General features: G+C 35.5%; 1 protein-coding gene across 7 annotated transcripts in view; it reads right to left on the minus strand.

Annotated features, from left to right (window-relative positions):
- Positions 1-13,606, minus strand: part of LOC117105449 (papilin-like) — a 68,225-nt gene that overhangs the window by 7,864 nt on the left and 46,755 nt on the right. For 3 of the 7 annotated variants that reach the window (XM_033246587.1, XM_033246588.1, XM_033246586.1), the window contains 13 exons: positions 12,950-13,085; positions 12,449-12,600; positions 9,034-9,222; positions 8,723-8,896; positions 8,373-8,546; positions 8,039-8,212; positions 7,129-7,329; positions 6,653-6,859; positions 5,558-5,773; positions 4,853-5,095; positions 3,228-3,485; positions 2,750-2,782; positions 1,433-1,669 (listed from right to left, as the gene is read on the minus strand). In XM_033246587.1, the coding sequence (XP_033102478.1) occupies positions 1,433-1,669; positions 2,750-2,782; positions 3,228-3,485; positions 4,853-5,095; positions 5,558-5,773; positions 6,653-6,859; positions 7,129-7,329; positions 8,039-8,212; positions 8,373-8,546; positions 8,723-8,896; positions 9,034-9,222; positions 12,449-12,600; positions 12,950-13,085 (2,394 nt within the window). The remainder of the gene's footprint in view (positions 1-1,432; positions 1,670-2,749; positions 2,783-3,227; positions 3,486-4,852; positions 5,096-5,557; positions 5,774-6,652; positions 6,860-7,128; positions 7,330-8,038; positions 8,213-8,372; positions 8,547-8,722; positions 8,897-9,033; positions 9,223-12,448; positions 12,601-12,949; positions 13,086-13,606) is intronic. The other 4 variants (XM_033246589.1, XM_033246590.1, XM_033246591.1 and 1 more) reach the window with 4 other exon arrangements.

Raw genomic sequence — 13,606 nt, forward strand, 5'->3', positions numbered from 1 at the left:
GATTCACATGGTACTCATTTTCAATTGGTTAGAAGTTTAGAGTCTCACATGTTACTGACATATGATTGGCCACAAACTTCAGTGCCACTTTATTTGGAATATAATACTTCATTAAGTTAAAAGCTTAATATTTCACTTTAAAAAAACTTGAAAGTAATTTGTAATTTATTTATATAATATCATGAAATTACTAACTGAAGTGGACCTATATAATAAAAAGACTTAATTGAAAATAAGGTTATCATCAGAGGCCTGGCTAGTTGTAAAGCACATATTACAAAATCCAGCAGAAACATTAGAACAAGAATTCAAAATGCAAAGTGAATCAAACAAGGACAGAAAATGAATGCATAAGTAAAGATAAACAAGAAAACGACACAATATGAAAAATGTCAAGTACTGTAGGCCAACAATAACAGTGGCTATGTTCTCACACGGCTGCTAACGGTTAGCAGGATCCGGACCCTGCTAACCGTTAGCTGCCGTGCGTCCATACGAGAAAATCCCGATCCGGATACCAAAAATATGATCGAATCACTGGCCAATAAGAAACTGGAAATTGTAAACGCGTACGTGTGATTGGTTGATGATAAAAACGCGCTCAACTTGCTAACCGATAGCGCTTGCTAACCGATCCAGATACTAGGGCTCTCGTGAGAACCAGGCTACAATGTTGTTACCTTTGTATAATGCTGACTATAGATATATAGTAAGGAAAATGTGAGAAGAAAATTAATGAGGTTAGTACACACTCTATGTAATTATCTTAAACTACTAAAGATACAGAAGATTCAAGCTAATGAATAGGTATTTTAAAGTTGATTCTATTTTTTTAAATTATTTATTAACTTTTTATCAATAGTTAATTCATATTTTCCATTACATTTATTCTAGTATCTATTTTAAATCAATATTTTTTTTTCCATGTAAAAAATAAGAAAATAAATAAAAGTACAAAAAACATCTGGAGGTACCTCAATTTATATTAGAAATTTTTATGACAGCATAAAAATATTCATTATCAAACAAATCATTTGCAGTTGTCATTTATTTGAGCAACTATAAAAATTGCTGAATACATAAATAAAATTAATTAAAACAAAATAAATATTTAACATTATTAATTTATACAATATATATAAAATAATATATAAATGTAAGTAATACAATAAGCATTCATTAGTCTGAATCTACTTGTATCCTTAAGAGGATTTCTTTTAAAGTCCAAAGGTGAAGTTAGTATAAATATATGAATACCAACAAGAAAAAAAACATACAATTATGTGTGTGGTTAACACGAGTGTTGTTTACACATATTGCATGACGTTAGTGCCACCTGGAAGTTATGATCTGCATGAAAATGGATGACGTCTGATTTTAGGAAACGACAGCACAGAGATTATGATCAAGTTTTTCTTGTTATTTAACTCACTTCTGTACGGTATACAATCACTGCGTTTTTTGGGCTTAGCTGCTCGGCTTTCGATTATCTCAATGCCTGATTCATCTACGCACCAGCAATAGCCCGATATAAAACATTGAATCAATTCAAATTCACCGGTTTCGGTGCAGTCGGGTATAAAGCTGGGATCAGACTGAGTGCGTAAGATATCCCGCTTCCAACGTACACACAAAGTGTTGAGTGGCATCGGCGTGATCTGTTTGATGGCTAGTTATAACACATGTACGAATTTTCAAATTAAGTAAACAAAACAATTAACAAAATATAAAAAGAAATTAATTTCATCTTTTTCTTTAAAGATAAAATTAATCCAAAAGTAGTTAAAACGTATCATTTAAACGTGTGTATCTCACCTGAAACTTACACACGTAAATGTGTAAGGCACATGTGTGTGGAACAAATAATAGACAAACACAACTGTTAACATGATTTACAGGTGCGTAGAACAGGTAATGCGCACATAACAACACCGGAAAATGAATGAGGTGCAGTTGTGATACCATGTAGAATTTACATACTGTTTGTGAGTTACACAGATAACAGGTAGGGAACAAGTAAGGTGTCTGCACCTACAATTGTGTCATTCACAGGTGTGTGCAAGAGGTAACATGAAAGCACCTGCGTGTTGTGTAAACAGACGTCCCAAGTCTCTCCAGTTTGGGTGAGCCTCCCGCAAATTGACACGGTATAATATGCACTCCCTCAAGCAACCAAAAAATCTCACAAAAATTATCTCTCAATGTCTAAATGTCTTTACTTCTGAATTTAACAATTTTCTGACAGAACTAGTCATGTGTATATCATGCACAGCAAAATGTGATTAGATATAAAGCTCATAAAACCAGATCTCCATGAATTGGCTTCACCCAACTTAGTACCCCTGTGTAAAAGTAAACTGAATCCATCATAACACTTGTGTTTGTCTAGACTGTTTCAGTAATAACTGAATCAACCACTAAATTATCTGTTAATCATCCTATCCCAAGTATGGAAAATTAACAGGTAATTTAGATGGTATGGAAAGACAGGAACATTTTTGGGAAAACATGGCTACAAATTATTACATGTTCTGTACACCTACACAAACAAATGAATTCTGTTATTATAGAAAACTTACAGAAAAAGCTAATACACAGAAAATGTTATGGTAAAATTCATATTCTATCAATTAGCTAAAAAAAAATACAAAAACACTTTTTAGGTTAGATTTTATTGGTTAAGACATCTCTAAAGGGAGGGTCATTGATCTAAGGCTACTAATCAAAGGTCATTGATTTCATTAATTACCTTGGTTGTCCCCTGTTGTCACATGGCCAGATCCTATGGTATTAAAACCAAATCTTTTAAATGAACTTTATATTATATTACATATGAACATTATATACTGTACTTAAATTTATAAATATGTTCATATATAATTTAACAAAACTGAAGTCACATGGTTCGAAAGCTAGAAGATACTTTAGCTATTGTATAATTATGATTATGATTACCATTAACTTATTATATTACTAAGTTGATGAGATGAAAGACAAAAGACTAACTAAATCATCCAAAATGAAAGATGCTGTATACTAGTTCCACATCAAACAATGGGCTTAGAACACAAGTTTGTAGTCTAGATAAGACTCTTTAGACTGAACACATGGGGAGTACCTACCAATCTTCTCAAAATCTTATGACTTAATAAGATGGATTAAAATCCATGAATAAATGACCACAATATAAGTTATGGTTATTTAATTATTAATGTCTTAATACTTACCAACAATTTCAGTCACAAATTCAAATCCAACACAATCTGGCAATTCTCCAGAGTTCTCAGTCCTTGAGTTGGGAATCTCATCACCATGTACATCCACACACCAACAAGTGACATCACTGTCGCACTGGATCGGTTCAAATTCTCCGTCTTCCGTACACTTTGGTATGTAACCTCCGAAAATCCCTTTCCGTGCAGCACCTCTTCGCTGTTGTAGACACTTAGTTGCACTTGCGGTTGTAGATGCTACTGTTGTAAATACTGACGAGAAAAAAACAATAAAAGATAGATAATAGCAAAGGTTCGACTCTCGGGGTTTCGTTGAAATGCAATCCCATCTCGAATAGTACTACGGTACCACAAACTTAAAGGCATCGTTGTAAAGGACATAAAAGGCACTTGTATTTAATGCGTACTGCATTTAAAGAATGCATGTTTGGGTTCCAATATCTATGTTGGAATTCCAATAGGGCGCCACCTATCTCATGGAAGTACTTTATTTTTCGTTTCATTGTGTGAATGTAAAATCAAGGCAGTCAGACCTCTTGCAATTCTCCACTCTTTGATAATAGGCAAAATAATGTACTATTTTTTAAATATTTTTCACTCACCAAAAGAGAGAGAAATTAACCAGTGTAGGCCAAAAGGAATAAATAATCAGTTGAACTAACTGTAGAACATACACTAATGTATGGGGTTAAGACTGTCTGACAGTAGTCTGGAGATTTCCCAAGGAGGTTGATGGGGTCCAGGAATAAAGACCTGGTGGCTAATCAACTGGTGCCTAGAAAAATTATACAAATTTGGGCCATTTTAAGCTGTTGCGAGGCATAATGTTGTATCCCCATTTATTTGTCAGCATTACTGAGATTGTCCTGGGTACTTCGCAATGTCTGTTACATCTGATTTCTTTTGACCACTTGTTAAGTGCTTCTTTAAACTACAATTTGATTCATGAAAATTGATCGACAAAATAAAAAGTTATAGCAAATGAAATTTATGATTTTTGTATAAAATCATGTTCTTATATAACATTAAACTGTCTTTTTGACAATGTTGGGGTAAGGTGCACAGAATGAACATTTAAGTAGATGCAGAAAATTTATTTATTTTTTCTGCAAAGTGAGTCTCATGAACCATCAGACACCACCTCATCGGTAAAATTAACGTTGAAATAACGAATATATTTGATTCTAATGCTGATGCAAACATTCATTAAGCATTTGTAACCACCGCACGACGCGCGATTATCATGGCAACTGATACGCACGTAGGTAATTCGTCACATGCTGACAGTTAATTATGGTTGGTTGCTATGGTTTCTGTGACAATCAGCGTATAGGTGCACGCGGCACGTAAAATGTTGATGCCAGAGTTATAACCTTTGGTGTCCCAAGATATGCGTCCTCTTGTAGAATTGCCTTGATACAATCCCCTGCCTTCGAAAACCAAAAAAAAACAGCGTGCTTATTCTGCATATAATACAAGATGACCTAAGTAGATATTAAACGAAGACATACTTTGTATATGCATTTTCTGGCGAGATTTTAACAGAATTGGCAGTCAGTTTATTTAGTTTAACAGCTTTCACGAAAGTCACTCATCAAAAATGACAATGTTTATCTCACCTTGAACCTGATAGTCCTGGCATTGTGGGATCACACCTCGTTTTGAGGACTGGCTATTAGGGATTTTTGAGCCAGTTTCATCAACACACCAGCAGTACCCTTCATGGCACTGAACTTCTTCAAATTCTCCATTTTCCTTGCATTTTGGAATGAACGTCCCAAGAAGAGCATTGTTCGCAGCTTCTTTTGCTTGCTTCTCACAAAGTGTTAGCAGCTGAGGTGGTGAAGGTGTCACACTAACTACTTTTACAGATAAATATAAAGCAGCAATTAATGTTTAATGGTGTTTAAACTTTGAAACATTGTTCATCCCTAATTTCTAATTTTATAAATATATATGCATTATATACCACATAGTATAATGTCTTAAAGCTTTGTATCTCATTTACATTTTAGCTTTTGCTTATCAAGTTGGTATCTCAACCAAGATACAGCCAACATTGCCATAGCATTGTATTTGATGTACTTACGTATGTTAAAAGCATTTTCTTAAAACCTACATCAATCGTAAGGCTGTTATATTCAAAGTATAGACATCCTGAATATGCCATTTTCCAATTGGTTGTTGACCCACAGTCTAACTTATATATAACTATTTACTATTAAAGCTTTGTTCACACTATCAAATTTTATGTGACACACAAATTTGTCACACAAAATTTGATAGTGTAAACAGAGCTTTACAAATTGTCACTTGGAACTGACTTTCACAAACTGGCCTGCCAGAGTCTTTCACTGGATTCCTTGTTCCTTCAATCTCAACACCATAATCATCCACGCACCAGCAAATCCCTGCATGGCACTGCACTTTAGCATACTCTCCTTCTGGAGTGCATTGTGGGATGTACAGACCGTATGGTTGAGTAGTTAAAGCATTGCGACGACTTTGTGGACAAGGCTTGGTGAAAATGGTGATCAGTTCTACAAAAATTTTTATCACATTTTATTTATTATAATAATTATTTATTATTTTTATTATTATTATTATTATTATTATTATTATTATTATTATTATTATTATTATTAAAATTATTATTATTATTATTAATATTATTATTATTATTATTATTATTATTATTATTATTATTATTATTATCTGAATTAAGAGACGCTTACTATATAATTTCAAAACAAAATTTAATGACAAGAAAGATCGACATTTCGGGTCCATCTTGAGAATGGTTCCATGATGGACCCGAAATGTCGATCTTTCTTGTCATTAAATCTTGTTTTGATATTATTACTATGTTACTAAAACCTACCTTTAGGGGAACTTAGACAATGGAGAAATAGAGAACAATTAAAAAACGACATTGTGGGAAAATAACATGAGGTTAAGGGGAAAATAACACAAAAGATATTCCCCTTTAGTCCGATTTAGAAAATTTATTATTATTATTATTATTATTATTATTATTGGTTCCTATGATGTAAAGTAATTTTCCCTTTTTGAAAATCCAAAAATGGCACGTTTTGTTTGAAATGTTTATGTTCCTACGAAAAAGAAAAATAATAATTTGAAATACAGGCAATCAGCACAAACTTAGAACCAGAAAGACTGACATTTGAACTGTCACATAAATAAGTATTACCTAGTGGAATGGTCAAATATGTTTCCCACAATAAACAGAGTTATCAATCAAAAGGGCATAATCAATAATTGTAGTTTTAAAAGAACAGATAAAAACCTGCAATGCCCATTCAATGCGGCTCATGGTCGCACACATTTTTCAGCCCTATTTTTTTATTGTTTATGTAAAATAATTCAATTAATAATGATAATAAATTTCCTTTTAATACCTTCACAATTCGGCCGCTGAGTTCCAGGACTACGAATACTGCCCTCTAGTCTCTGACCAAGGCTATCTACGCACCAACAGTAACCAGATTCTTGATGACACTGCATCATCTCATACTCCCCTGAGGCTGTGCATTGTGGGATTAGTTTGCCGACCTCAAGCTCATTCGACATGAGATCATGCTGCTCCTGGCAATGTGTTTTTCCAGCTATAATAAACCACAAGGATTATAAAGAAATATATATAATAATATTATTATTATTATTATTATTGTATATCTATACAGCGCATATCTAAATCTCTATGCGCTTAACATTTCCAGATTAATTATTATTTATTTTATCATTTAACTGTTAATTAATAATACGTTTATTATTCAGAACATAAGGAAATATAAATAAATTATTGTGAAATTACAATGTGTGGTATATGCATAAATTTATTTTTTTGTAAGTAGCTATAGAATTAACTTCTTACCTGCTGTTGGTTTAATTGTTGGTTCCACAACTGGTTTCTGTCCACAAACTACTTCGCACAAATCTTCATCCATAAAGTTATTGCTGTTACCCATGCAACCACCATATGTGAACTGTTCACACTTGCCCGTCGATGAGCTGAAGTACCAACGGGACAACAGTGCCTTGCAAGGCCCGGATTCCGCTGGTAATGAGCAAGGATCTAACAATAAGAAAATACAAGACTGATGTGGTAATACAATTGTCCAGGTATCATATAGACCAGTTGTCCTGTTTTCATATAGATGGTGTTACATCAAAGCCAGAGGAGCTCATTTGCATACCAACCAAACGGGGAGCACTACCTATTCCACTGCTAATTCTTATGGACTTCAACTACCATTTACCAAAATCGCACTGTGCTCTAAAAGACGACAGGAAAAAGGTCACTCTATAGTGCCAGAGAGGGCGCAATATTGACTGGTTCCCAATGGCAAAAAGTCTGGTCACAATCTCGTGGCTGTACCAAAGGTAGGCTTAGCAAAGGCCTAATACCGGCTTAGCACCCAGTTTACCTTGAAATTCCCATTAACGTCGTGCGGAAAATCATGTCACTTTTATACAGGATAGGCCAGGGATACAAATTTCTCCCAGTTATTTCCCATACTTGTGCTACAAAGTCCTTGCAAGTACACCCTATAAATGCGTGAACTTCCCCCATATTTCCCACACTTGTGCTACCAAGTCCTCGAAAATATACCCCATAAATGCGGCACCTTCCCGTATAGAACATTTAAGAGTGCGCCCCCTCCCCCCGGGCATCAAAGACCAAAAGTTATACAGACCAGGTATTATACATAATACTACTGTAGGTATTATGCAGACCAGGTGTTACACAGTCTGGGTATACACCTTTCTTAAGGATAATTTACCTTCTTCTTTCACCAGACATGTCGCATTACAAGATGCTTCATCCAGAAAGCGATTTACATTTCCATTGCATCCTCCATACAAGAATGGTTGGCAGCTATGTGTATCTTGGTTGAAGTACCAACGGGGAAGTGCTGCCTTACACGGACCTGCATGCTTCTTGACCAGACATGCATCTGAAAGAGACATATTTAAGGCTTAATGCAAAAGATAAAATAAAAAACACAATTCTGGCTTGGAGACCTGTTTGCTTTTTGATGAGACACTCTTCTGAAAGATATATTTAAAGCTCAATGCCAAAGTGAAGTTGGAGATTTTTTTACTGTTACAACTTACCTTCCCTTGACTTAGAGCAACTGGCCTCACATGCTGTACGATCATTAAATCGATTGGCATTACCATGGCAACCACCATATGTAAATGTTTCGCACTCTCCAGATGCCATATTGTAATACCATTTAGTCTTTGAGGCTTTGCAAGGACCAACATCTTTTGGTAGAGAGCAAGGGTCTTGAAAAATGGAACAAAAATACAAATTCATTAATTATCATGTTCCAGCTATAAAGTTACAAAGTGTTACGTTATTTCACTTGCATTGCATCATTTTAGGATTAGATTTCAAATTTCTCTGTGACTACAAAATCCTTATAGAAATTTTGTGACAAATTCACTCTACTTGAACTTACTTTGTTCAAAAGTACTGCACACTCCCTGACACTCATGTTCTGTTCTGAACCTATTCCTATTGCCACGACAACCACCGTATTGAAATTCTTGACACTCGCCAGTCTGAGCGTTGAACCAATAGCTTGTGATCGAGCTTCGACATGGTCCCACTACTTTGGGCTGGCTGCAGAGCTCTGGGTTGAAGAGGTCAAAGAACAGAGTGGGTTATAGAGTGGGTTACTATGTGGAACCGAATAGTGTAACAATAGCATACATAAATTGGTTTATGACTGGTGTAACAATAGAGACTGTCTTTCTAAAAATTACTAACCTTCTTGAGGAGGGTCAGGTTCCCATGTTGAACAAGACTTCAGACAATCATCCTCGGTTCGAAACCGATTACCATTACCCTCACAACCACCATAGTAGAATCGTAGGCATTCTGTACTCTGCGAATTATAGTACCACCAGACCAGGTAATCGTGACACGGACCTGGGTCGCGTCGTAAGAAACACACATCTGAGAACAGAAGTCAAATATAATTGTTACAAAAAATTAAAATACAGCAATTTAAATGCTGAAAAGTGGTTTGACCTCTTTGTGGATGTCATAATTGTGGGCCTTTTGAAAATTTAAGCATATTGAAGCACTGCAAACTTTTCCAAAAAAAGTACTGTTGATACTGCACTCTTCTTTCAAGCAATGTCAAACATTAAGATCACTTTGGGCCTGTTTCTATTGACAAGAAAAAACCTTTCTTAAGAACTGTTCTTTTTAACAACGAACGGTTCTTTGCTGAGGCGAATGCAGAGGGGGTGCAAATGATGCAGTTGCACCCCCTAAATTGTATTAAGAAAAATAATTGTTGTATTGTATTGTTGTAAGGTATGAAAGTGCAATTCTCGGGCATCTAGAGTCAGACGCGGATCCAGACCTCTTCGCACCGTTTGCCAATATAAAGTGATAGCAGTGCCTAGTGGTCTGGCGAATTCCAACTCTTTCTGTCAGAAATGCCACCTACCTAAACTAAAGACAAAAATATATAGACAAAATAAACTTTATACATTGTCTAAGTATTACACAAAGAGGGACTGTAATTAAATCGGCTGCGCGATAACGTATGATACACTGTTGAGTTCTTTATTATTATTATGATTTATGTCACAATGTATGGTAAATACAAAATCAATCACAGGGAGGATAGGTTATACATGTGCAGTGATTCTTAAAACCTTATTTGAAAGGCATATATAATTTTATTATATTTTGTTATTCCAAAATGACACCAAAGCGGAAACATATTTTAATTATTACTTTTTGATTAATGAATTATTAGTTCATTATTTTAACAAATGCTATTCGTTAAAAAAAAAGAAAAAAAACACCAAAAAAAAAAAACGCCAAAAAAAAAAAAAAACAAGTTTTAATGGAGTTGGTAGCCAAATTGTAGATCTAGAGCTTAAAACTTACGAACACACTTAGATACAGTACATCTAAAAAAAAGTCAAAAATGACCACCGAGCACTGAGAGACTGAAAATGAACACAGAATCTGAAGAAGAGCAACAACGTGAATGGTATGTAAATTCAAATCATACAGCATTGGAAGTGGAAAAAGAATTTTTTTTTTAAATGCTGAGAAATTGAGAAGATATCTAACAAGCGTATAAAACTATAAAGTTTCCAAGCCTGTATATAGGTGGGGTGTTAATACGAAGAGTATGTATAACACACCCAACTAAATTTGATAAGGTCCACATTTCCAAGACAGTCGAGAAGGTACTGAATATAAATTTGTGATTTTCTGTGATTTAAAAATAAAATCTAAGTTTTTATATTTTAACCAGTAGGCCTAATCTACTGTACTCAGTCTGTCGTGGTTCGGAAAAACACAATTTATTCAATTTTGAAATTTTGGCTTAGGGGCACCCTGTGGATGTAGTCTATCATGGAACGTGACCATATATGCGGCCCTACTCCAAACAATTTTTCGAAATATGAAATTATTATGAGAGTTACGCATTATATCCGACCGTCCAACCACTTAAAGCATTAAAATGTAGGCAGTCAACCAATTACAGAAGACATTTATGCATATTTAATTACTTTCCCAGCTGGTGGCGGTACAATCAAAATGCATTATTATTTTTCCTGAAGTTACAACTTAAAAGTTGTGGCCATAAGATCAATTTTAGAACCACATTTTTTTTTTTTTAATTGGATTTAACATGTGTATAATGATTTTGATGAACAATCATAATTCTTTGTACTATCTACTAAACATTTAAAGAATGGACTTCCTTATGTTGTGGTCATATTAGACGGTAATATTTTTGAAGACCATTCAACAAACAACATAAAACAATATTCCTACTATGCATAAAACGTGTACTTTTCCTGAAATTTGGATATAGAGCGGACTTCCTTATGATTTAGGCCTAAGGAAATAAATATGGGTCTGAACTTTGTAGGTGACAAAGTGTTCTTCCTTATGTTGTGGTCATATTAGAATATAATATCATCAATAAACAACATGAAACATATATCAAACTTTTAGGTTAAACTTTCCGCTTCCGAGCATGCATATAACATAATTTTTTATATATGATATTTTCATGACAGTCGAAAATGTACTGATTATATAAATTGTAGATAATTACTGTTGTCCGATTGTGTGCATTGAAAATGTGACAACGAACTCGGGATACAGGCCTCGGTTGACACCCATATCAAAGGGCCTGTTAGTTAACCCTGTACAGGAGCCTGTCGTCACCTGCTACGATGCCTCCCATCATCACATTATCATCATTATTGCAATTATTAATTGTCCATGGTAAAATGGGGGAAAACTATTAATTCAGTGTGCATTCATTCATCAATAGAAGTCTCTTATTCACGAGTGCATTTCTCAGCATCTAAAAAAAACAAGTCTTCCAGCGACGAAACAAGCAAACATTACGTTCTCTTCCCATGACCCCGCCCACTCATGGATCCTATTATGTGCGATAGTCAGGGTAAAGCCCGGTTTCCATATAATCACTCACTCTATCAGCGACAGTCACCGACAGTTGTCGGGAAGGTTGAACCTGGTTCAACTTTTCCGATTGCGTTGCAGATGCATCAGTGCATTGCTAGCTGCCCTGCGCAATTGGGAAGGCACCCCGATTCGTATGTAAACCACAACTGTCACGACTGTCGCCGATAGGGTTAGCAATTCTATGGAAACCAAGCTAAAACTCAGGATACGCACCTGAGAGGTCCCTATTCTCAAAATTTTCTATTCCCTCAGCCCCAACCGTGGGGGTAGTGAAGTAGACCCCACCCACCCCTTACTGCCAAATCCTACATCCGCCTAGCTTTGTGGCAGTAGAAATGGGGCCCATAAAAGAGAACCATCTTTTTGGCATCCCAAAGAACGATTCTTTAACACAGAATATACCGTCCTGGGAACGTAAAAGACGTTTTTGGTACAAAAAAACTGTTCTTCGTTGGGTAGTTTTTAGTTGCAAGGGATGCGCATTCCAGAAAGACGGAGCAGCAGTTGAAAAAGCTTGGTCTGTGGATTTATTATGAAAACGAAGTAAGTATAAGCAGAGGGAAATCGAAGAGCATACTGAGTGGAATTAGGCTTATAATACAACTCTCTAGTTAACAGAGCAATATCCAATTCTGGCGAGTGTAGTTGTTGATGTGAATAGAAAAATACATTTAAATAGGCCTAAGAACAAGTAATCAGCTACACGCACCTGGTGATGATGTGGTGGTGGTAGGTGGTGTTAGTACAGGTGATAATGTACTGGGTTCAAAATCTTTGTCATCATGGCAACCCTCAAATTCTTTTCCACTGGCTGGTGTCTTGCCGTCTTGGCAACAGCCATACATCGTTTTTGTACAGTCCCTGAAATGGATGAGATGTTTTAATAAAGAATCAGTGTCTCTTAACTTCATATACTGTGTTTGATCATAATTCATAAGCAAATTCCTAGCACATGCAGGAATCGAAAACAGGACTCTGTAATTTGAAGGCAAGCACCCTACCAACTCAACAATAGCTCCATGCCGAAGTTGCCTGAATGCTTTACCTCACAGGCAGACCACCTCTTTTGAATGGACCAGAGGCAGATGTGTTGCCATTCTAGCAACATTCAAATTCAGATGACTTGCAGGAATTATTGAACCCAAAACTCTAAAAATTAAAGGCGAGAACAGTACCAACTCAGTCATAACTCTATGAAATGAGTACTCACCTTACAGGTGGACAGCCTCTTTTGAATGGACCAGAGGCAGATGTGTTGCCATTCCAGCAACATCCAAATTCAGAAACCTTGCAGTCTGATTCCTCGCCTCTAAGTTGCTCACCTGAATCTCCAGGGTCTACAGTCACTACAAAAAGAAAATAGAATTAAGCATCTTGTGACAGCTTTTGAATGTCATTGCCTTAGATACCTAAAGCCTGTTATATGCCCTGAATTCCTGCTTATCACACTTTTTAGAATTGAATATCTAGGCCTAACTGTGATCTGCAACATAAGGTGTGATATACCAATGTAATTATAAGTAAACTATCAATGGAACATTTTTTCACTCACTTTGATACAAATGACTACCCAAGCAAAATCATTCATCATATGGAAATACCATTATTTAATCCTATATTTATATATTGCTGTTCTTCAAAACTAAGGACTCTATTCAGGAGATGGTGATTCATTTCTGGGAATATGGGGGATGAATGTAGCATGGTAAGATAAGGAAGAATGGTTTTTGAGAGCAAGAGGTGGTAGCAGTTTAAATCATAGATGAGAGATGGGAATAGGTTATTTTCACAAAAGTATTTTTTCTTCCACAAGGATGAGTGTATGGCATAGCTACTTGCATAGAGATTTGAAATGTGTGACTACACT

Source organism: Anneissia japonica, unplaced genomic scaffold (genome assembly GCF_011630105.1).
Source record: "Anneissia japonica isolate Jap-2015-1 unplaced genomic scaffold, ASM1163010v1 scaffold1128_len1000024_cov185, whole genome shotgun sequence".
In the NCBI taxonomy this organism is placed as follows: domain Eukaryota; kingdom Metazoa; phylum Echinodermata; class Crinoidea; order Comatulida; family Comatulidae; genus Anneissia; species Anneissia japonica.